We start from the raw sequence: 24,243 nt of genomic DNA, 5'->3' as shown, positions 1-24,243 counted from the left end.
ACAGGACGTTCAGGAGCCGGACAGTCCAGGGCTAGTATGGTGGTTCTACTTCCAGAAGCTCCGAGAGACTGCATCCTTGAGGTCTAGCCCCTTTCTTCATGAGTGCTAAAGATCCAGCCGGCACATTTGTCATTCAAGGCCAGACTGTGGTTTCATGGCCAGACCCTGCTACAAGGGAGACTGGGAAATGTAGTTTTTAAATCTTGGCAGCCATGTGTATAACTAAAAATCTGTGGTTCTGCTCCTTTGAAAGGCGTGGAGAATGAATATAGGGAACAACTTGTGGTCTCATAACCAAACCCAGGTTCCTCTGTTGGGTGTGCAACAAAGCCAGTCTCTGAGACATCAGGTTTCAGCAAGGGAAGGGTTTCTTTGAGAGCCAGCCAGCCAGCCAAACAAGGAGACGAGAGGGCAAGCCTCAGATCCTCCTCCCTGAAGGGGGAGAGAACAAGTTTTATAATCATAGGGGTTGAGATTACATATGTATATTGATGAAAAGGAATTTCATTGTTCATGAGGAAAGGTGGAGCATGTGCATTGAGCAAACATATATGTGACCTATCCCAGTTCATTTTGGGGTGGGGATGTAAAATTAAAACGAGGCAAAATTGGGGTCCTGACATCATCTTAAGGAGCGGGGCTATGTGCATGCTCCGAGAGCTCCTATAAACTGGATGGGGTCTTGGGCTCCTATCTCAGGTAAGGAATGCAGGCCCTTGCTTGTTCATGGGTTGGAACCTTATCAGTGACCTTCAGCTCAAGCCTCTGCCAGGACAGCTAGTGGATTTTGTTAGGGGAGTCTGAAAAGAAACAACAGCTGATAAGGGAGAAACAGTTCTGGGAAAACAAACTTTAAATCTCCTGGTAGTTTCAGCCTCATTAACCCTATACGATACAGTTTCAGGTTCTGCCTCCTTGGGCAGAAATTGTTCCCTGAAACTGGTGGTAACGTGTAACTTGTTTCTGACTTTGAAGGTAACATGGGAAAAAATTGTACCACAATATAAAAATCAGAACGTGAATGCCTTCCATTGGTGGTCGTCCCCTCAAGTCCATCATTAACAATTAGGTGCACAGTTAACTGAGCTTTGTCGGTACCAGGCACTCTGTCCTTTCTTTGCTTTCTCATTGATTGTCACAGAATTCCTGAGAAAGGGGCACTCTTTTTCCATATTTTGTAGATAATTGTGGCATAAGTAATTGTTCAGGTCTTGGCTTTATTAGCTAGCAGAGCAGGGGTTTCAGGCCAGTCTACTCCCCCGCACTCAGGGCAGCCATCATTTTGTCGTAACGCCTCCTCAACCTTCCAGAAAAGGAGAGGTTTTGAGGGGGCTTTTCTAAAAAAGGTGGGTTCCAGTTGCCGTAACTATATCAGGGTCGGAGGAAAAGATCTTAGCCCATAGTTCCCGTGTCATGAATTATTGAGAACATTTCATCTGTGGTATTTTAAAATGCCTTGCTGGGCACATCTCATTCCTGCTCCTGCAAACATCTTGTTTAGTACCTGTGTACATAGTTGTCTACTCCTGGGCTTCTAATAGTGGAGCCTGTGTTTCCCTCTCTGTGACTAATCAACGGCTTCTGAGGATTTGGGTGATAACTCTTTAGGTCTTTGAGCTGCCAGTTAAGTACTTGATGAAGTGCAGAGTAAACAGGGGCGCCTGGGTGGCTCATTCGTTAAGCGTCTGCCTTCGGCTCAGGTCACGATCCCAGGGTCCTGGGATCGAGCCCTACATCGGGCTCCCTGCTCCGCGGCAAGCCTGCTTCTCCCTGTCCCACTGCCCCCGCTTGTGTTTCCTCTTTCTCTGTGTCTCTCTCTGTCAAGTAAATAAAATCTTTAAAAAAAAAAAAAAAAGAAATGCAGAGTAAACAAACACAACAGCCTGGATTCTGCTATTTGTGCGAGCTCCTATTTTGGGCAAGGAAGTGGATCAGAGAAAGGTCCTGTTGTTGCTACTCCAGGTGGTGACAACGATGCTGATGATGGCGCCTATTTGACTTCTGTAGCCCTGCCCCGTGTTTTACAAATTCTGGTTAATTTTTATAAACTTCTAGGAGTACTAGTAATAGGCCCATTTTGCAGATTTGAAGACAAGTTGTAAGGTCACCTGACTAGAATTGGTGAGCTATGATCTGAGCCTTTGACTGATTTCAAAGCCAGTCTGGTATGGGAGTTGAAATATGTGGATAAATGAAAATGCCAGAGAGGCGCCTGGGTGGCTCAGTCCTTAAGCGTCTGCCTTCGGCTCAGGTCATGATCCCAGGGTCCTGGGATCGAGCCCCGCATCGGGCTCCTCGCTCTGCGGGAAGCCTGCTTCTCCCTCTCCGACTCCCCCTGCTTGTGTTCCCTCTCTCGCTGTCTCTCTCTCTGTCAAATAAATAAATAAAAATCTTTAAAAAAAAAAAAAATGCCAGAGAGACGCTGGTAAAGGCATGATGGCTGAGAGATGTCATATTCTGGCAGTTGAAAGTACATAACGATGTCATCTTGATTTTTTTTTTTTTTAATGAGAGATTGAGCATTTAAAAAAAATTAACATATAACGTATTTGTTTCAGGGGTACAGGTCTGTGATTCATGAGTCTTACACAATTCACAGTGCTCACCATAGTACATACCCTCCCCAGTGTCCATCACCCAGCCAACCCATCCCTCCCACCCCCCTCCGCTCCAGCAGCATCTTGATTCTCAACAACATTCCAGTGACCCCAGTAGCTGCATCTTCATTTTACAGATGAAGAATAAGCTCAGGACAGTGATTGGCTGAAGGTCATTTATTTGGGTGGGACTTGGAGGCAGATCTTTTGTTTTGTTTTGTTTTTCTCAGTGTCCCACATTTGAAAAACATTTAATTTAAATGGTGGGTCAGGTACCTTAGATGTCTCATTTTCTAAGCTCAAGATTTAGTTTCTTTTTGCAGGAAGTCATCACACCTAAAAACACAATGTGGCTCTAGTGAGTTCGCCCTGCCTTCCAGGCCCACTGAGGTTTTTTTTTTTTGGTCTAGAGACTAGAGCTGCTGCAAAGCCCCTTTCTGGTCTAGCTCATGGCATCCGTTCTCAGTAAATTAAAATTCCATTACAGCCCATTTTTTTTTATAAATGACCTACATGTGGGTCGTTAGAACATGTCTATTTTCTTCTAGGCCTGGGGAGTAAAAAGGGAACACATTGCACCTATCCCTCTGCTAAGGAAATACAATTGAAGTTCTGTGTCTTAGAAAACAACACAAAGCCTGTCTCCTTAATAAAAGGAAACCTGCCTGTAGGGTTTTAGTGTGTCTGAAGGGATTATTTCTGTAATCTCAGTTTACCTCGATGTTGTCATTGAGGGCTCAAACGGCAGGCCTTGGAACTGAGAGGGGTAGTGCCTGGTTGCCCTTGCCCTGAGGAGTGTTTGTATCTTAACATATTTAATTAGAACTCTCCAGGGGGTCAGACTCATGTTCTGTAAGAACTTTCTTAGAGTTCAGCATATTGCCTCAAAAGAAGGAAGTTGGTGTTTGGGGGCAGAGTGTGGGAGAATGAGAGTAGAGATGAAAGCTTTGCTGGGAACATCTTTTGAGGCATTACTCATCAGAAAGTGGCTTAGGGTAATTTTTATATGTTGGTTGTGTACACACACTGAAAACGTCATTTGCCTCATTGTTACAGGAGTGAAGATGCGTAGCTCCTAAGACGACTTCTAGCCCTGCTCACCATGCAAGATTTCTCTTATGTAGAATTCCTTATAGTTGGACATTTTGTTTCTGCGTGGTTGCTTCTGCTTTTGGAGAGGTTATCCTCTAATGAGGCAGCTCATTCCCTCTTTGTAACCCTGTGGATGGCCCCTACTTTGAGCTGTGGTCTGTTTCCCTTCACCTCTACGCATTGCTCTGAGGTCTGGGTCTGACAGCAGATCCGCTCCCATGTGATAGGTGGAAGGCATCCTTTCCCTATGAAGATGGCTGTGTTTCTCAAACATTGTCTCTCCCAGCTAAACACCTCCAGTATTCTAGGGGACTCGGGAATGGTGTCACGTGCCCTCACCTTCCCGACCTGCTGTTCTTGTCGCTGACTCATGGCAAGCAGAGCACACAGGTGTGTTCTCTCCTTCTGTGGCCTGGGCCCTGCTGCGTGTTCATATATATTTATATTTATTTTTTTTTTTTTTTTTTTTTTTTTTTTTAAGATTTCACTTACTTTTTGACGGGTGGGCGGGGGGAGAGGGAGAGAGAGTGCGAGTACAAGCAGGGGGAGCGGCAGGCAGAGGGAGAAGCAGGCGCTCTGCTCAGCAGAGAGCCTGGCTCAGCCCGAAGTGGGGTTCCATCCCAGATCCCGGGATCACAACCTGAGCCAAAGATAGACATTCAGCTGACTGAGCCACCCAGGCGCCCCTCGTGTTCACATTTAAGTTTAACCTTGTGAGTTTCATTTTTCTAGCTGTCTGTTCTTTTGGAATCTTTCTTTCAGCTTCTTTTTCGGTCCTGCTGCTGCTGCTGGCTTGGAGTTTTTGGTAAGAGCTTTCCATTTGAGTTAGGTGCCCCATCATCTGAATTCCCTACCTCCTTTACAGTTCTTCTGCCACATCACACCTGGGTTTTTGAGACACTAGCATGAGCCATTGCCCACAGAGTGAGCTTTCACATAGGGGTGAGCGTGCCACATGAGGTCTCATCAGGCCTGAGGTCTGTCTTTGCAGCCTGGCTCCTGAGAAGACAAAGATTTCTCTCCTTTGGAATGTTCAGGAATTCCCTTTCCCCCTCTCAGCCAGTCTTCTGTATTTCTGTCTTTCCGGGGCCAGTTCAGATTTCTTTTTGAAGAAGACTCTGCTCGCTCCCCCACACAGCTATTAATTTTGCTGCTCCAGGGCCCCTGTTTTCTATTAACATACCACAGTTTCTTCAGGATCTGTCCCTCCCGCCATGGAGTCAGCCCAAGTCTGCTCACTTTGTTCGGCTGTCTGAGCACAGTGTTCTTGTCCCAGTCAGTGGAGTTTGGTAATCGTGCCTTCATCATAGTTGTTTTCCTTCTTGGGTGGGGAAAAACCATGCTTGGTTTTAGTGCCTTCAGTCCCCAGGGGGATCCCTGGGCAGGGGTAGTGCCTGAGAGCTCCCTGAAATGATGTGAGGGTGTTGTGTAGAAATACATTTTCCGGGAAAAGGATTCGTGTCTCAGAGTGTTCCGACCCCACTGTTTGGTTCCCTCACAGGGCATCAGGTCCTGAAATAAGCACCTGAACCCTCCCCAGGTAGCTCACTAGCATCACCCGTGCTTGCGTTTCAGCCTCACATTACCGATCCCGAGGACGCACAGTTGTTTCTGTTGATACACATTGGGTCATTTTAGGACATCAGATTTGTTGTATATACCACAGACTATTTTTATAATATGCACCTTTAAAAATGTGGCTTTAAGTTGGAGGAACATGGGAGTGTGTTACTGAGAATTTAATTTCTAGGAGCTGGGAGTTCAGTTTCATTTCTCAGTGTCCATGAAATGTTTTAGGCTTGACTTTGAGGACTCCTTGGTCTACCAGATTGGCCACTGTACATACATATACACACCTTCTACTTGTGAAAGTTCTGAGGAGGGCCGTGGAGTAACAGTAACTATTGGGATTGTGGAAGGACTTGGGTTTTTGTTAGCTGGACCAGTCTCAGATAACCAGCTGCCCAAGACTATTTTTAGTCCCTAACAGTTGGCCAAAGCTGGTAACAAAGTCATTATTGCACATGATTACTGTTTCAAGTTCCTTGAAGGAGTAAATAAGCTACAAAGTATTCTTGCTTCTTGGGCCTATGATCGTGCATCCTGTTCCCTGATAGATTTTGGCCCTTATAGCCAATTCCTGACTGGGATGGTTGGAGAAAAACCCCGGATCAAAGTTCTAGTTCACTGCACATTTGTGAGAATGGAGAATGGTGGTCAGGCCTTATGTAGAGAGGGCTGCTCCCTGGCCTTCCCTTGCTCTCTGAATCCTGTCCTGGCTCTGGTCTGCTGATGCCTAACCTCTTTCTGGCCACCCTGTGTATCTCTGTGCATTCTTTTGCCTAGAGACTCATTTTGTAGCTTCCTGTTATTTTTCTGGCTCTTTTCTCCCAATTGGAGGTAGAACCAGTTGGTGTATCTTGGGTGCTTTTCAGAATTCCCTGGGGCCCGGTGCGTGGAAGGAGCTTGGGAGGTGCTGCTGGAGCCTGTTTGCTGTGTGTGCTGTCTCTGTGACCCCCGCACACTTTCCAAGAGCCCTTACCCTTGCGACACAAATTTTGCCCCCTCCCCTTTCCGCATCCCTGCAGCTGAAGGCTGGCCGCAGCCTAGCTTGGCTACATTATAGGTACTAAACTTCTATGAACCATCTGGGGATTAGTATGTACTATTGAATCTGCTGCATGTTTTCCCCTGGAAACCAGAGTCCAGGCCAATGGCTCTTGGAATGTGGCTAGTTCAGTTGGTTTGTGAACTGGTTACGGATGCGGTTTTTGCTGCAAAGGGGCATCAAAGGCAGTAACTTGGGTAGCAGATTAATAATTCATTTGCCACTGTCTGAAAGGGTGCAGATCATCTGGCTTGAGCTTTCTGCAGACCTGTGACTCAGTCCTTGTGTGAATAGTTTGTGGAATATAGTTTTGGCCGAAAAGCTAGTAATGACTGCGTTTCACTGCCTTCCCTCTCCTGGAGTGAGAGCACCTGCCAACCTCCATGCTTTGTATACTGTGTGTGTGTGATTCCTCATGTCTGTGGAATCACTGTGCCTTCTCATTGGCTTACAAATTGAAGCAAAGAGCCACATGACTCCTGAGGTTGTCAGTCTAGTTCGTGGGTGGGTTTTCTCCTCAGACTTGGGCCTCGTGTTTCCTTTTCACAGTAGAAGGTGGTTCTGTCCTACTGAGCTGTTGCTGGAGTCGGCTTTCTGCGCTGTCACCCATCTTATTGTAGCCGGATGGAATCTGTTGTTTTCTAGCTGAATTGTTGGCTTAGAGGTGAGGTGCCAAAGTCAAGGTTACTGTAGACCTCTTGTAAGAAACATAGGTACCCTTAAGGCAGTTTATAGAATATTTTAAAGAGATTCACAAACAACATAATTTTGGGAGGTATTTGTTTTTTGTGCAACTTCTATATAATTTCATATTCTTGAATTTTTTTCTATTTGATATATAATGTTTTTATACTTTACAGCTACATAATCTTTTTAGTAAGAATCATTAGTTTTTCCCCCCTCTGTTTTTGGCCATTCAGGTTACATCTACTTTTATTTTTAGTATTGTGAATTACACTTAATATATTTATACATGTCATATTTTACCTCTTGGAATGCTGTACTTCCTTATAATCCATTTCTGGAAGTAGATTCCTTTTGTTTTTTAGAGTAGGCTCCACACCCAGCATGGAGCCCAATGTGGGGCTTAAACTCATGACCCTGAGATCAAGACCCTGAGATCAAGACCTGAGCTGAGATCAAGAGTCGGGGACTGAGCCTCCAAGGTGCCCCTAGAAGTGGATTACTTTTTTGAGGAGAGATTTTTTTTTTCCAGTTTTTGAAATACATTAAGAAGTCCTTAACAGTCACACTTATCGACTGTACAAATGCATATTCTGCTACAAACTTGTCACTTTTTTCCCCCCTCGGCTATTTAACTTTCAAAATATGGCACCTTCTTGCTGTAACTGGCGTTTCTTTGGTCCTAGGGGACTTTGTATCTTTCTTGTGTTTTTCCCTAGTCCCATTTCTGCGCATGTGACTTCTGCCTGAGTCCTTTCTTATCACAGCACATTCCATGCTGTGCACCCGGTTTTGAGTGGACACGTATTCACTGGGTGATACCAAAGTGGATTATGGAGGGTTTTTTGTTAGTAGACTTGTGTGCACATATTCACAAAGCTAGATTTATAAAAGGGCTCTTTTACTAGAATATTGAGAGTCATTGTTTTTGTAATGAGAATATGAATCTTGTTTTCCCTACAGATTAAAAAAACCTGACTTTGTCATTCTTCAGAAGTTAAAATTTTTTTATAATTAAATATGTCTGTTTTCTCGCATGATTTATTCATGGAAGATTTTTAAGGTTGTAAAGATAAAAAGGCCTCATACTCTTTAAAGATAGTTTGAGAGGAAAAAAGCAAAGCAGGTAGTCCCTGGTCCCTCCCAGCCCTGTGACTTAGACTGAGACATCACTGAGCTTCTTGACCCAATGCCGCCGTGTGGTTTGTGTGCCATGCAGCTGGGTGAGGGGCTGAGCTGCTGTCCAGCTCAGTGCCCGGGCTGGTGCTTCACCCTGGGTAGGTGAGTGAGGTGGGACGCCTTCTCATGCTGGTTTTTCTTTTAGCTCTAGCCAGCCCTGTCCTGGGCCTGAAGGAATGCACCAGAGGCTCAGCAGTGTGGTGTCAGAACGTGAAGACGGCAGCTGATTGTGGGGCCCTGAAGCACTGCATGCAGACCGTCTGGAACAAGCCGACGGTGGTAAGTGCCGTTGGGACCGTACTCAATCTCCTTATGTCGTCTGTAGCTGTTGCCATTTACAAAGCACTTTCTTTTGCCTCCCTTCGTTTGCTCCTCACGGTGACCCTGTGAGGGAGGCAGGATCTGTTGCAGGGTGGATCCATTTTGGCACGGTGGAAATGGAGTCTCAGAGAGGTTAAGGTTCTATTCCCCCAAGGTCAGGGAGTCTCTCTTTGGCAGTGAGAGGCTGAGGTCCGCCCATAGCCACCACTGTGTGCACTCCATGCTGCCTTCTGGGCCACCATGCACGTCCCACCTCTGCACTCCAGGTGAGGGACCAGAGGTTTGCAGCTTCCGTTCCCGGGGCTGGGTACATTGGCACAGCTCTATCCCTTGGTCACTCAAAAAATAGATGCTAGGGGCGCCTGGGTGGTGCAGTCGGTTCAGCGTCGGAGTCTTGGTTTCAGCTCAGGTCTTGATCTCAGGGTCATGAGATCGAGCCCCAGGCTCTGCACTCAGCACTGAGTCTGCTTGAGTTTCTCCCTCTGCTGCTATGTGCTCTCTCTCTCAAATAAATAAATACGTCTTAAAAAAAAGTGGATGCTAAACTTCTGAAATCCTTCCCTGCTTTTTGGTATTTTCATTCTTTGCCTCTAGCAGACAGGCAGATCGCAGATTCAGACCCTAGAGCTTAGTAGCTATTTAAAATGTTATTTCTAGCTATAGCCAAACTGGAAAAGATGCTACTGAATTTTTTTTTAATATGGAACACTTCACAAATTTGCGTGTCATCCTTGCATAGGGGCCATGCTAATCTTCTCTGTATTGTTCCAATTTTAGTATATGTGCTGCCGAAGCAAGGCTGATGCTACTGATTTTTCATCTAAATGGTGTTAAATATAGCATATTAATGTGGGACTCCTTACATTCATGGGGAATACTCTGAGATGACAAAGCTCAAGTGCATTCTTCCTGCGACCTGAACCCTCAGGAGACACCTGAGCTTTGTTGGCTCTACCAGCTGACTGCAGAACATGCGTGTGGCTTGCTCCGGGATGTGCCACCCTTGACTGTGTGTGGAGTTCCAGGTGTAAAACTTGTCATCAGCGGCCACTAGTGCTGCTTCATTAAGAGAAGAACAATTAAAGACCCTGTTCTCTTAGAAATAGTTTCTGAATTCGCTGAAACACTACCCTCTGTGGCCAAAATTACTTTCTGATTTGGTTTCTGATTTGCTTCTCATCTTGTTTTTAATACGGCTTCCTCTTTTCAAATTCAGCATGTGACAAAGGGAGGACTTTAGCTCTTCTCTTTTGATAGGGCAGTTTCATGGTTGCCTGCATCCGGTATTAGCCTGATAAGGCGCAGAGGTTCAAATTGATTTCTTCCAACGCAGCTAAGTTCACAGGTGTTCCTTCATCTCACCCAGACTTGTTAGGTCCTTCCTTCTTCACGGGTTCAAAATCAGTTGCCCTCAAAAGGGAGCTTCCCACGAGCCTCAAGAAGCAGCTAGAATTGCCATGTCCCGGGCCACATGGGGCCCGGGGTGCCCAGGCTTCTCAGGGGACAGGCATGCTGTTTCTAAGCTCTGGGGTGGTGACGTATGGCTTCCACGAGAGCATAGCGGCCCCTGGGAGCTGGAAGGTAGGTAGAGTGCGGGAGTCAGTGCCAGTGTCCAGCTGGGCTTCTCTGCCGCACCCCCTTTTACTCTGTGATAGTAATTGACCCCAGATGACCGGTTTTCTCTGATTTCTGCTGCTCTGATTTTCACCTTTCCAAGCCTCAGTTTCCTCCTGGAGCTGTTGTGAGCATTATGACATTTGGCCAGTGCCACGTGTGCTGAGGTGTAGACCGTACAAGAAGAAAAGGGTATCTATCCCTAGAAGCACAGAGGGTTCTGGTCAGTCCTGCCTGACCCTGATCCTTCCCCTGGACTTTTCATCTAGGTTGGGGAACCAGAATGTGCCAGTGTGTCTGACGTCCCCAGTTAGATAGAAGAGGACAGAGGCCGGGGGGCTTTGCAGCTGTGCATGGTGTGCGTTACAGATCTCTCTCCCTCATGTTCTTTCCTCTTAGAAATCCCTTCCCTGCGACATATGCAAAGATGTCATCACTGCAGCAGGCGACATGCTGAAAGACAATGCCACCGAGGTGAGCTGCCGGGAGTATGTGTGACCTTGTGTGAGCAGTGACCACGTGTGAGCAGGGACCATGTGGTCATGTACATCCGTTCCTTAAACGAGCTGTCCGCAGCTTTGGGGGTCTAACAAGGGATGGTCTAGGTAGAAAGTAGTTCAGATCTTGTGAGCCACATACTTTTTCTGTCACATGTTTTTTTTTTTCTTCCCCGTATCCTTTAAAAATATAAAAACCATCCTGAGCCACAGGCTGTACAGAAACAGGCTGTGAGACCTAGCTTGCTGTTCCCTGGCCTCGGTGTTTAAATGCCCGGGGTCGATGGGGATTTTCGTATCGCTGGTCGCTACCTTTAGGTCCGTTTTGGCCATCTCTGCTCAGGATTCCCTGTGCCCATGAGACTGCAGTCAGAGCAGCTTCATTTTGAGGAATGTCTGCTTTTTGCCTGTTTGACCAGTGCAGCCACGGCCAGCCACTAGCCCTCTCCCAGGACTCTTCCCTGAGGCCGCTGTTTGTTGGGAGCTGTGGAGGTCCTCTGCTCTCAGTCGTGTGCAGAGCAGAAGTCCATCCTGATCCGACCCTTGCCTGTATCCCTTTAGCAAGAGATACTCGTGTACTTGGAGAAGACCTGTGACTGGCTGCCTAATCCGAACTTGTCTGCCTCGTGCAAAGAGATGGTTGACTCCTACTTCCCAGTCATCCTGGACATGATTAAAGGACAAATGGTATGTGGTGGAGAACAGACTCTTTAGGGAACTTCCGGGGCCCAGGGAGGTGCCAGACCAGAACAGAATGATTAAAGTGGAAAGTCTTTTCGTGGATTTGGATTTTCTCAACAGCTTGTTACTATAATTTTGACATCTAAGATGGCTTTGGCCAGCAGAACACTCTGCTTGTAACTTTCACAGCTGGGGGAGAGTACAGGAAATGGGAGAGTTGCAGGAAATATAGAATACTGAAGGAATTGTAAACAGCTATAACATCTATACGTGCCTGTTTGCTAACTCATGTCAGATCTTTTGCTCTCCCTTTGAGCATGCAATTTATTTCATTTCTGTGGTTTTTATCCTAAGTGGACTGAGCTACAGGGGTGTTCTGCTTGCATTCAAATAAGCATCTACTGTGCAGAAACCACGTGCTATTGCACTGGTTTTCAGCCACAAACAAGGAGCTGGGTTTGTGAAATTTAGAAAGACCCTAAGAAAGAAGAGGTGTTCAAAAAACAGGGCCAGCAGCGCAGGAGTGTGCTAAGACTGGACCAAGGTTTTGGCAAGGGTGGCATGGGTCACACCATGCAAGGCCTTTTAGGCTCTATTTAAGGATTGCAGGTGCAAGTAGGAAGTCCTCGGAGGGTTCAAAGGGAGAAGTGACCTTCTGTAAAGGGTTTGGACTAGGTCCCACCAGTTGGGAGTTGGAAGAGGGGAAGCTGGCAGGACAGTCCATGTGAGATGTGATGGGGCAGTGGAGGTAGACAGATGCACGTTCTGTTTCAGAAGAGAAATGGGCTGTACCTACTGAGGGAGGGGAGGAACAGAGAGAGGAGTGAGGAATGTCTTCCAGGTCTCTGGCTTGAGCTTCTGGGAGCCGGGTGGGGGAGCCATTTGCTAAGGTGGAGATGGAGGGGGAGCAGGTTGGGTGGTTTTTGAGCAGGGCATGAATATGAGTCAGGTCAGGAGGTAAGGACAGGGACTCATTCAGGGGCACCGGGTGGTGGTTTTGTTTTCCTCTGGGAAGAGGATTTCCAGCTGGACTTACTTCCCCACTAGAGCCGTCCTGGGGAGGTGTGCTCCGCCCTCAATCTCTGCGAGTCTCTTCAGAAGCATCTGGCAGAACTGAATCACCAGAAACAGCTCGAGTCCAATAAGATCCCGGAAATGGATGTGGCTGAGGTGGTGGCTCCCTTTATGGCCAACATCCCCCTCCTCCTGTACCCTCAGGACGGCCCCCACAGCGAGCCCCAGCAGAAGGTAAGGCAGTAGGCCCAGCCGCTGAGGGCCCCGTTTCTGATTGGAGTAGAAATGGGACATGAGAGAGGCTGTGTGTGTGTGTGTGTGTGTGTGTATGTGTTTTCTCAAACTGGGGGCTTATTCCTTCATTTGACCCTGCAGTTACCTGAGCCACCCTTCAAATAGTTGTGCCATGGAGGTTCTGAAGAACTTGGGATATTTAAAGTATGCAAAGACTTCTCTGTGTTCCGATTAAGTTTTATTGAAATCAATGCCTAATTGATTTTAACCTGTTGATAATTTTAGAGCCTATAAAAACACAGAACTGGGGCCTCTGGTTGGCTCGCTCCATGGAGCGTGTAGCTCTGGATCTTGGGGTTGTGAGTTCGAGTGCCACGTTGGATGTAGCCATTACTTAAAAACAAAAACAAAAAACTTTAAAAACACAGAACTGTTCAGTAAGTCACCCCCTAGTGCTGTGGTCATGAACACATAAGGAAATTGTCTTGGGAATTTGGATCCTTTTAGTTACCATAGGAGTATGCTGTGTTTACAGCCTGAAACACCCCCCCCGCCCCCCCTTCCCCCCGGTAGGCTGGTGGGGACGTCTGCCAGGACTGCATCCAGATGGTGACGGACATCCAGAATGCCGTAAGGACCAACTCCACCTTTGTCGAGGCCTTGGTGGACCATGCCAAGGCGCAGTGTGACCTCCTGGGGCCTGGCATGGCTGACATGGTAAGCCTTCTCTCTTCATGCATGGGAGGGTGTGCTGGACCAGGGAGCTTGGCTCTGGACATTGGAGCGGGGGACCCAAGAAAACTTCAGTTACTGAGGTACCGTTTTAAGTTCCAACCCCAGGGCTTTGAGGAAGAGATGGTTCAAACAACGCCCATTTTCTTTTTCCCAGAAAGCAACTGGAATAGTTGGTGGGTACTTAAATACTTTGTTGGTTAGTTGAATTTGTATATATAACCAAACACTTGGTATAAAAGAGTGGAAGGAGACCACTTTTGTGAGGATTCGTTTTCCTCCTAGTCACCATATAAGAAACAACACTAGAATCCTTTATAAGCTTGTTTTTAAAAGCCTGGCTGTTGTATAGTCATAATTCTAAGTGTGCGCTGTGCATGGGAAGCCGTGCAGGGGCTTGCAAGAGATTCACTCGGGACGCCTTCCTTACTTTGGTGAATGTTAGTCCTGCAGGCTAAGAAACTCATTTTGTTAGTCTCTTAGAGGGTTTCACTTCTTGGACCCTATTCACATTAACCACATGTGTGTGAAGTTGACGTGTAAAACCTGTTAAAATGCTAGTTTTGTACCTGGTAACGGAAAAACCTTGGTGTAGGGAAGCTGGTTGTAATAACTCCATGGGTCTGGGATCTAGAGCAGCCTTCTTGGGTAGGAATGGCTGGTTCTGGGAGCTCTGGGTTCTTCTCTGTTGACTTCCTCTGGGAATCTTTTGGCCTCCTTGAAGTATCTTTGTATATCGCTGTGTTAACTTGGCTTCCCCAATTCAGCCCTGTCTGAGGGCTGTTAACTACCCTTGGCTTTCTCACCATGGAGGCACTCCAGTGTGGCCAGAACTATTCTGTGAGGGTCTGCAGGAATTCCTCCTGGATTTCAGCTTTAAAGTCTTGTCCAGGAATGCATGAGTGGGTTTGAAAAGTCACGTAGGGTTCCTAGCAGCATTTCTTAAATCCGCATTCAGAATTGCTCCTGAGTGGTTGCTCTGTGACCTCGGGGCAAGTTTGGGCTGTAAAAGGAGATTGGAGGACCTCATCTCATTCTCAAAACACACCCTTTGCACACCTTTTCCTATCAGGTATAGGAAAAACAAATTACCATCTTTATCTCAAGATGTTTGTAAGAGGTACTCTTGGAAACGTGACAGTCACGCGGTGCCATTGTTGGGAATATGCTGGGTTTTTGGTGTGTGATCGCAGAGGTTAGTGTCACTAACAACTGGTTTGTCTCTCCCCAGTGCAAGAACTATATCAACCAGTATTCTGACATTGCCGTCCAGATGATGATGCATATGGTAGGTGCCATGGGAAGTTCCCTGCTCGCGTTCTTTGCCTCAAACTTTGCATGTCCCGGGATTGTGAGCATTACATGGTTTAGTTTTCTTTTTCTCCCTTCAGATAATGAATTGGGTCACAGTGAACCTTGTTCCACCAGCAGACTCTACCCGCAACTCAGTCCCGTTTCCGCCCCCCCCCCACCCCCCTTTACCTTCCCTAGCCAGGGGACAGGCTGAGGCAGCTCTACCCCCAGGATGGCCCTGGTGGCTTTCTGGTGGTTATTAGTTGGCCTGTGTATATTGAGCTGGCCATCAGATTTCTGGTATCTGGCTTTTACCCGGGGACCCGTGGGAATAGTCTGCTCTGGAGCTAGGCCAGGCCTGAGAATTGCTGCATTGCGGCTTGAGTTTACTGGTGCAGGGAGCCCTGCCTGCCAAGAGTCGGTCCTGCCCCACAGCAGTGTTAGCCGTGGCTGCTGCTGGAGCCCGTAACTCCCGCACTTGCCTCTGACGCGTCCAGGCGGTGAGGGCACCCCTCTGTTGTTAGGGGTAGAAGATATAGGTGGTGGCAGTGGGTAGTTAGCTCCGTGCAGAAAACCGTGGTTCAGAGCAGCGTGGGCTGAAGGGATTCTTACTTGGGAACATGCCCTGGCTTCCTGAGATCTAAGCTGCGGGGGCTGAGGGGGTGGGTTGTACTGTCTCTCCATCCTGCTGACTTTCTACTATGTTGAGTATGTTCTCTAACCAGCGGTCAGCAGGCTGTAGCCCACTGCCTATTTCTGTGAAGTTCTAATGGGGCACAGTGATGCTTATCGCATTTCGTCCTGCGACGACAGAGTTGCGGAGCTGAGAGCTGACAGCCAGCACAGTAAAAGATTGACCCTGTGGCCTTGCTGGAACTGCTCAGGGGCTCCGTCCAGGCACGAGAGAGCTTATTTGGGATGATTACACCATGGCTTGTTCTAAAAATACTTCAGAGGCAGCTTACAGAGACACACAGCTAGAGTGCTAGAGTAGGAAATAAAAAGCCTTTGATTTTGATTTGGTTAACTGCTTCCTCATAGCTAACTAAAAATTTTCTCATCCTAAAAGATAGACTACACAGATGTTTTTTTGCAAACACGGATGATACTTCCCAAATCACAAATCACTTGTGGTTTAAAAAAAAAAAAAGCAGTGAGGTAGTACGGTTTTATATTACTTTAAACTTTGTAGTCTGCATTATTTTGCTTCTGAATGTACTGGTCGTTAAACATTCTTATAAATGATTTATAAGTGATTGCGTAGTCTACTGTTTGGGTAGAACATAATTTCCGTAACCCATCTGCTTTGGTTGTTCAGGTGGCTTTGGGGTTTGTCTTGGGACTCAAAAGCCTGTGCAGATCCCCTTTTCTCCCATAGTACAGATAACTAGAACTGGAATTGCTGAATCAAAGGGTAAGGCTTTTGATCTTTTGTCAAATCGGCCTTCCAGGCTAGCATCTGGCTACCTGGGGAAGTTGCCCTGAGGCCTGCCCAGGCAGCAGCGGATGTGGTGCAGGATCCCTGACCCCCCCCCGGGTGTATTTTATATTCTAGCACACACCCCTGATTTGGGCAGTCCTGTGTCATGTTCCACTTTGCTGCTTCTCACCTTGCAGGCATGTGGGGCTTAGGCTTCTGAGGATGGAGAGCTCCTCATCACCTGGCATTTTCTGGGATCTGCTGTCCAATGTTTTGAGTATGATTTGGTGTGTCAGGGGCATGGGGACAGGGCACACACCAGCTGGACAGTGTGGTCTGTCCCTTGAGGGCCAGAAGAGGTTTCAGGGCCCCCTTGAAATAATAGGAACAAGGTAGGTTGCTGATTTGTGACTGCAAGGTTTCCCATGAACTTCTGGTGATGTACTTACACCTTCGTTAACTGATGGTTGTTATTTTAATTTTTTCTTAACTGTTGTGTCGTTTCCTTTCTCTTATTTTCATCTCCGATTTCCTGTTTTTTTGTTCAACAGCAGGATCAGGTATGTGATGGGGAATTTGCTTGTAGTAGTGGTCTGCTGCTTGTTGTAGTTACTTTGCTCATTTTTTTTTTTTTTTTAACGGCATGATCTGTGTTAATAGGCTGGTGGGGGAGCTTCTGCATCTCTCTCCTGTGATTTAATACTTGAGATACTGGGGTTCTCCTCTCCCCTTCAAGGGACCAGAAAGGGAAGCCAGCAGGGCCTTGGACTCCGGGTAAAAACCAGTGCTCAGCTGGCCATGTGCATGCCACCAGTGTGATGATGGGGAACCACGGGTGACCCCGGAGATGCCTCGGCCTCCTTAACTGTAGGCCTGACTTCCGGTGGGACACCTTGTTTCTGTCATGACTCAAGGGAGCATTGCATGTCTTTAGTCCTGTTTTCTGTGACCCCAGAAATGCTTCTGCTGCATGAGCAAATCATTTCCAAATAGTGAGCAGACTGTTCCCGTCTGTTGGATCCAGAGAGTTGGAAACAATCTCTTGATTTGTGGCTTCTTCCCCTCTGGGTGATGGGGTCCTGCAGCTCCTGGAGCCACATCAGATGGCTCAAAAGCCAGGCCAATGGTTGCATAATACTGGGACCATGCTCCCAGACTGTACTTAACTGAGCTAGTACCCCCTTCTGAGTACTGGCATCTCTCTGTGGGAATAAATACTTTTCAAAGGTATTTTGAAGTCTAATGGGAGAGGCCTTTGGCTGAAATGCCCGCATTTTCACCCGGGCTGCCCCAAGGAGGAAGTAGAACAAAGTTTGAGACAAAAGCAGCCACACACCTCCTGAGTCTTTGTCTTTTTTCTAAAAAGCTTGCTGTGTCTTTGGCCCCATTCTGGTTTTCTCCCCATTCTTAAAGTGTGCCAGAGACAGAATATTTAGGATACTTTCAGACTTCCTCAGTCTTACTTAATTTTAGAGACTTCTCGATATTAAAGCAAGGTGAACAATAGCCATGGTCTAGCTCTCTTGCATTAACAGGTCTCGTGTTAGCCGTCCTATCCTGCTGCTCTATGGTTTGGTGGTGGGAGGCAATTGCCATCAGGCCCAGAGCTAGGTGCTGGTTGTATTTGGTTCACAAAGTATACAGAGCATGTATGCTTTTCTCACTCTTGGCCATCATCATGGTGAAATGGTCAAGATGTCCAAATTACCTAGTTCCCTCTGGTTTGGTGTCTGGATGGGAAAGGGGATCAGTCTGGAGCTTCTGTGACCTGAAAGAATTCATCGGTTGGGGGCATTGGGGTTTTGTGTATACTGTGTTTGTGCAGTTGTAAAAATAGAATGTGTTTTTTTTTAAAAAGTCAACCATTTTTTCTTAAAACGGTCCTAACACTGAAAGATCTAAGACATATGGCTTTCTGTTAGTTTGTGGGCATGGTGGTTCCTCCTCTAGAAAGAACATGCAGCTTATTTCCTACTGAGAGTGAACCAGCTCGACCGAGAAACAGGTTCTAGAGCAGACCAGGTGTCCTCGGAGAGGCTGTGATTGCCTGTGAAAGGGAAACAGGTGCCAGAAGTCTAACTTCCCTGGGGTGCTTCTGGCTGGAGCAGGGACAGCGGTTTTGTCTGCTCTCCCTTCAGAGCTTTGTGGCCTCCTCCCCGTGTGAAACTGGTACATCTGCACTTACAGGAGTCCCTTGAGATTTAACATGGAGTCTCTGCTGTTTTGGCAGTCAGTCTTGATGCTGTGACCAGGGTGCTCCCCCAGCACCCCGACCTTTGTGTGTAGACGGTGGGACTGAGGGGATGGTGGGTGCGGGCCTGCATCTGACTACTGTTTCTGTGCCTTCTCAGCAACCCAAGGAGATTTGTGGCCTGGTTGGGTTCTGCGACCAAGTGAAGGAGATGCCCATGCAGACTCTGATCCCTGCCAAAGTGGTCTCGGAGAACATCATCCCTGCGTTGGAACTGGTGGAGCCCATTAAGGTACCTGGTGGCATCGTGTTGTCCTGGCCAGGGCCGTGTCATGCCCAGGCCACTCTCCACATTGTACCACATTCTGTGAGGCACATGCTTGTTTGGTTCCCTGCCGACTCCTAAAGGGATTTGAGTTTGAGACCATTCATTAGTGTATGGTGTCCCTGTGCAAGTACAGGGTCCCGCTCCCGGCCCTGAGTACGTTCATTTCCTTGGTTATGAACCCGCGTGCTCCACGGGATCAGCCTCCATCTGCAGCATGTCTACAACCTCCTCTGACACGTTTCTGCCCCTCCGCCCTGCCCACCATCACCGCAGCGCAAACCTCATGTTCCCAGGACACCCAGGGCTCACGCACAAGCCTCTCGGTGTGCTGCTTGTGAGCATGGGGGTGTGTGTGGTTTCCCTAGGGCCCTTCATTTGGTAAAGAGCCACCCTATTCCCCGAGCAGTTCACGTTCAGCACCTGTTACGGGCCCAGCAGTGTGTTAGGGACTGAGTCCTGAAACCGTTCACCTGGAGGAGTCAACAGACTTGTCCTGGTGTTCATGTGGCTCCCGCTTTAGTTCTTAAAAGGGCCCAGGCCCCATGACGTTTTACCACGTGGCACATGCATGTGCTGCTTATTCCAGAACTTCCGTGTCACCTGACCTTTAGCGGTCTTGTCTCCCTCTGCTGTCCTTCCTCAGCATGTGCGGTGTCTGTACCACCCGGTTAAGGAGTCAGATGGAGTTGGGGAGGCAGAAGTGCCCTGTTTTGCTGACTGAATTGATAGCCAGAGGAGATGAAGGAGAGTTACAGCTTACATTGTAGCCGCACGTGACTACTACGTTTAAATAAAATCACACAGAATTTAAAACTGTTCAGTTCCGTGGTTGCCCTGGCCACGTTTCAAGTGTGGTCCGTGCTGCTCTGTTGGACAGCAGAGATGGAGATGTGTCTACTGTCACAGAAGGTTGTGTTTAGCAGTATTACTTTATTAGAGGCTGGCTCTGGGAAAGCAGTCTCAGGTACTTGTGAGACGTGAAACACAGGAGCAGATCTGAAATGTGTTTAAAGCTCTTGTCTTGTAAACAGCGGACAGGTAGTGAGTCCTCACTCTGCCCTGCACCCCCACCCACCTTCCCAAAATGACTCTGGAACGCTGAAATGATGGTGACCAGATAAGATACATCATGCGGCCTGCTCTTTGGGGTTTTCGAAGCAGGTTTTATTGCTTCTGTCTTCCTGAAGTATGAATTCCTGGTTTTTCTGTGGGGTTGGGGGTACGTGGTGGGAGGTGGTGGTGGTAGAGCACTGGGCAAAGGGATGGGTCTCCCACCACATAAAACCAGCAGGGACAGGAACTTGGACACTGGGAGGAAGCCACCCTGTGTGTGACATTCTCCTGTCCCTGGCCACAGGGTGTCCCTTCCCCTTTAGAGCTGCTAGCAGGACCCAGGGGGCGTGAGGTGAGGGTCTCAGCATTAAAGTGCTCTCCTGCCCTTCCCACAGAAGGACATGGTCCAGGCGAAGGCTAATGTTTACTGCGAGGTGTGCAAGTACGTGGTGAAGGAGGTGGTCAAGCTCATTGACAACAACAGGACTGAGGTATGTGCATTTCTAGAATGCTAGGGTGTTCCTGTTTCCTAGTGGCAGAACCAGCAGAGAGGTGGGCTTGGCCCTTGCCAGCATTGGACACCAGCTCTGGGAATCCGCACACCGGCCGCCCACCGGTGGGTCCTTCTGGGCTGGGGTTGGGCTGCTTTGTAGGTCTCGTCTTTGTGGGGAGGAAATAGCACCTGGCTGTGGGCTGGTTTCCTGGTCATGTTAGTATTCTGAGATTCTTTCCCAGCCCTGGATTTCCAGCCTCTCTTCTAGTAGGGTCCTCTTGTTCTGTGTTTCAGGAAGAAATACTTCACGCTTTGGATAAAGTGTGCTCAAAGTTGCCTGCGTCCTTATCCGAAGAGTGCCAGGAGGTGGTGGACACTTATGGCACCTCCATCCTGTCGATCCTCCTGCAGGAGGCGAGCCCTGAGATCGTGTGCAGCATGCTCCATCTGTGCTCCAGCCAGGGGTTGCCTGTGCTGCCTGGTGAGCGGGGTGAGGGGGCGGCTGGCCGGCCCCTGGGGCTCGGGAGGGCCCTGCCGGCACTGAGCCTGTGCTCCTGTGTGTAGTCCATGTGATTCAGCCCAGGGACGGTGGCTTCTGTGAGGTGTGCAAGAAGCTGATGACCTATTTGGACCACAACCTGGAGAAAAACAGCACGAAGCAGGAGATCCTGTCTGCTCTCGAGAAAGGCTGCAGCTTCCTGCCCGAGCCATACCAGAAGCAGGTACGCCCTGGGCTGCTTTAGGCCAGAAGGTCCGAACCTGCCTGCAGAGTGCAAAGGCTGGGGTAGCTCCCCGATTGTGCCCCCGATTGAAGTTTTCAGGGAGAACTAGCCATTTCTTAGTCTGTTGGCTCAAGGGGAGCCGCGGAGGGGCAGTAATGGGAGCAGCTGAGGGGAGGCTGAGTGTGGGTGGGTGGGGGCATCTGGGAAGGGGGTGCCGGGCTGGCAGAGCATGCGTAGCGCCCCTTCTTTTATGCCTCCACTCTGCATGGGCACGCCTCGACCTGGACCCGTCTGCCTTTTACCTGACAGTGTGATCAGTTTGTGACTGAGTACGAGCCCGTGCTAATAGAAGTCCTGGTGGAGGTGATGGACCCTTCCTTCGTGTGCTTGGTAAGCTTCCGGGCAGCGTGGGGCCCGGCCGGTTCTGCATAGAGCAGGGGCTCCTCTGAGGTTCTGCCAGAGTCTCTGGGGATGGACTGTGGGAGGAGGACAGGGCTTCCCTCAGCGGCACTGACTTTGGAAGTGCATGTCCGAGCTCTAGTTCTAGCTGCTTCTAGAAGCTGATAATTTCTGGTTTTGAAAAGGATCAGTAGGGCAGATCTAAGTCTTCCCCGTTTTCACCACATAGAAAATTGGAGCCTGCCCTGCAGCCCATAAGCCTCTTTTGGGAACCGAGAAGTGTGTGTGGGGCCCCAGCTACTGGTGCCGGAGCATGGAGGCAGCAGCCGAGTGCAATGTGAGTAGCTCGGCCGCCGCTCCTGGATAAGCCTGGGGTGGGAGCTCTAGCTGGCCTTCGTGTCGGGAAAACACGGAGGCCCAGAGCAGCAGCGAGGCTTATTTGCGGCCGCCCAGCAAAGGCAGGGGGACTGACGACGTTCTTGCCTTTGAGAAGTAAGGGTGGGGGTATTTTTTAGTGTTTTTTTGCTTCTGCTTCCTTGTTTTTGCCTTTAGTTCCCTTCTGACAGGGTCAGGATCGGATTCGCATGAGGCCACCCTAGAGATTGCACAAGTCCTCCTCTCCCTGGGGTCAGTCTTGGCTGGAGCCTGGCCTGAGTCTTCACCAAGGCCGAGCCGTTGTTCTTGAGTGGCCCTGAGGCGTGGTGCCTGCCCGGCGGTTCCAGGGCCTGTGGTGCCGCCCTGGCCGGGCCGCCCCCCGTGGTGCGCACCACACTGCTCGCTCGGGTGAGGACGGGTGGACCAGCCAGTTACTTGATGTGCTTTTGCGCAGCTTCTTCTTACTCCAGCGGGTTCCTCATGACCAGTGGGGCGTGGCCACTGGTCTGGTTGCCATCAGTTTGGGCCCCTGCGGGGAAGGGGCAGTGATGCCCACCTGGCCGTGTCCAGCTCCTTGCCCCGCCGGCCCCAGCGCATAGCACAGTCGGCAGGAGTAGGTCCCTGCTGCCATCCTGGGTGAAGGGGCCTGTGGGGCCACTGTTCTCAAGGCCTGAGCCAGGGTGCACTCTTTTGGGTGAGTTCTGCCTTGGGGGCCTCCATGCCGCCTGCTGAACGCTGGGACTCCGCCTGTAACCAGGTGGAGGGGTCCCGGGCCCTCCTGCATGGGTGCTCACCTGTAAAACACTCAGGGGCTCTGCAGTTGCTGCTCTGGACTCTTGCCTTAGGAGTCGCCGACGCTCGGGGGCCACATGCTCCCCAGTTGTAAGTGGGGTGCTGTCCAGCTGACTAGGACAGGAGAACAAGTTCCATTTTTGGGTGATGTCTGCTGCAGGAACAGGCCAGGAGTAGAGTTTGTCACATGAAGACTAAGTCCAGCTTCCTCTCTCCCGTCAGGCTGTGGAGCATTGCAAACGTCACGTGTGGAACTAGAAGGGGGACGTTCCATCTTGGAGAAACTACAGCATCTTTTCCTACTTGTGTGTCTGGGGCAGTGAACACTCCCATCTGTTGACTCTGTTATAAAAATAGGTTCCCTTTCCCTCCCTTCCTTCCTGTCCCCCGTAGCATTGCTGTCCGTGCGGGAGGCGCCTGGCCTGCAGCTGCCCCGCTGCTTCACTGTCCCTTTCCTTTGCCTAGATGGGTGAGGATGGACCGTGCACTGGAGGGCTTTCAGCCTGCCCTTGTGTGGTGGTTCCCTGGAGGAGGTGGGGGGGGGGGCTCTGGGGGCTGGCGTGAGCCAGAGCTGCTTGACAGAAGGCTCTCCAGCATGTTGGCTGGGGCCTTGTTCTGAGCCCTCTGCCTATCCCTCAGCAGGGACCTCCCTTCTTCCTGGGCCGCTCCAGAGAAGCAGAACAAAGGTAGTGTTACATGAAAGATCAGAGGCTCAGAATAGAGGCTTTTTAAAACCACGTAGTTCTCACCGTAGGGGAGATTCGGGAGGCATCTGCTCAGGAGGCCTGGGTGGGTCTCGGGGTCGCTGTCCCCGGGTCACCCTCCAATTCAGCTTTGGGCTGTCTTTCCTGGTGATGCCTTGGTCGGGGTTCTTTGGATCTGGGTGGGAGGGGGAAACCTGTCTGAATGTCGTCTGCTAGCTCCACGTGCAGGTCCTGTGGGCCTGGCGTGTATGTATGTGTGTGTGGACAGCAGTGGCCGCCTGCTTGCTCTCGTGTCCACCCGGCCGCTGGAGCCTTGCTTTGGGCGTCTCTAGTGCCTCCCGGCCCCTCACCTCCATCCCCCATTTCCTAGCTGGTCTTTCTGGCCGTCAGATAAATGTGGATGTAAATGTGGATGAGAAGCTCCTAAGCCTCTGTCAGGTAGAGGGGTGCTGGGGGTGCTGTCCCGGGGCCTTGGCTGCCGCCTGTCTCTCCCGTTGGGCCTCCTCTTCTGCCCCACTTCTAGTTGCCAGGAGACAGCGAGACATGCAGTTGCTATTAAATGGACTTAATGACTTTTTTGATTCATTTTGCACTAAAGTTTCTGTGATTTAACAATAAATAAAGTCTGTTAACCAGACCTGAGCCTGAGTGCTTCTGTAACACTTCAGCCAGCGTTTGGTTTCTGAGTTGCTGCAGGGCCACGGACCTGTGGGTGTCCAGGGTCCTCTGGCCCCTCTTGGCCGCAGAAAGCGAGCAAAGTGGGCAAAGAGAATCCCCCCCCATTGACTAGGCCCCCTCCCCCTTGCCCCAGGCCAACCCCGAGGGTAGTTTACTGAGCCCACAACGAATTGAATTGCCTCCTTGTGAGTTGTTTTTCTTATTTAAAATGCAGACCATTCCAGAAACGTTCAGTGAGTACCAGTTAAAATCAAGGGGAAAATGTTGAGGGAATAACTTAATTTAAAAAAGGAATACACACAAACACTCTACATTCAGAACCCAAGGGAACACCAGTCCTTTCTCTTTATGAGCCGGCACGTTTGGGAAGCCAGTGGAATGTAGAGAACGCAGTTCGCTGACATTGACCATGTCCGTGTGGGGAGGTAGGGATCACTCACGGCCCCCAGCTGGGTATCCAGCCGGGGGATGTGCTAGAAATGCATTGGGACTTGAGCTGAAGTCAGAATCAAGGCCAGGTGGGGTAAGCCAGCTCTGGGCCT

General features: G+C 49.3%; 1 protein-coding gene and 1 non-coding gene across 4 annotated transcripts in view; one reads left to right on the top strand and one right to left on the bottom strand.

Annotated features, from left to right (window-relative positions):
* The window catches only part of PSAP (prosaposin), a 33,910-nt gene extending 10,250 nt beyond the window's left edge, over positions 1-23,660 (top strand). The window contains exons 2-15 of one of the 3 annotated variants that reach the window (XM_035021124.1): positions 8,306-8,439; positions 10,495-10,569; positions 11,154-11,279; positions 12,321-12,521; positions 13,095-13,238; positions 14,485-14,541; positions 16,521-16,526; positions 18,318-18,449; positions 19,934-20,029; positions 20,326-20,512; positions 20,596-20,753; positions 21,063-21,143; positions 21,382-21,489; positions 22,542-23,660. In XM_035021124.1, the coding sequence (XP_034877015.1) occupies positions 8,306-8,439; positions 10,495-10,569; positions 11,154-11,279; positions 12,321-12,521; positions 13,095-13,238; positions 14,485-14,541; positions 16,521-16,526; positions 18,318-18,449; positions 19,934-20,029; positions 20,326-20,512; positions 20,596-20,753; positions 21,063-21,143; positions 21,382-21,489; positions 22,542-22,577 (1,541 nt within the window). In that variant the 3' untranslated portion in view covers positions 22,578-23,660. Of the gene's footprint in view, positions 1-8,305; positions 8,440-10,494; positions 10,570-11,153; positions 11,280-12,320; positions 12,522-13,094; positions 13,239-14,484; positions 14,542-16,517; positions 16,527-18,317; positions 18,450-19,933; positions 20,030-20,325; positions 20,513-20,595; positions 20,754-21,062; positions 21,144-21,381; positions 21,490-22,541 lie in introns of all 3 variants that reach the window. The other 2 variants (XM_035021120.1, XM_035021129.1) reach the window with 2 other exon arrangements.
* Positions 9,176-9,278, bottom strand: LOC117998883. The gene has a single exon (XR_004676118.1). It is a non-coding gene; the product is annotated as a U6 spliceosomal RNA (small nuclear RNA).
* Positions 23,661-24,243: the final 583 nt, after the last annotated feature.

The sequence above is a fragment of the Mirounga leonina genome, unplaced genomic scaffold (assembly GCF_011800145.1).
Source record: "Mirounga leonina isolate KUSES-001 unplaced genomic scaffold, KU_Mleo_1.0 Mir_114, whole genome shotgun sequence".
In the NCBI taxonomy this organism is placed as follows: domain Eukaryota; kingdom Metazoa; phylum Chordata; class Mammalia; order Carnivora; family Phocidae; genus Mirounga; species Mirounga leonina.
Note: the sequence above shows the minus strand (reverse complement) of the source record. Positions and strands in the feature narration are given on the sequence as shown.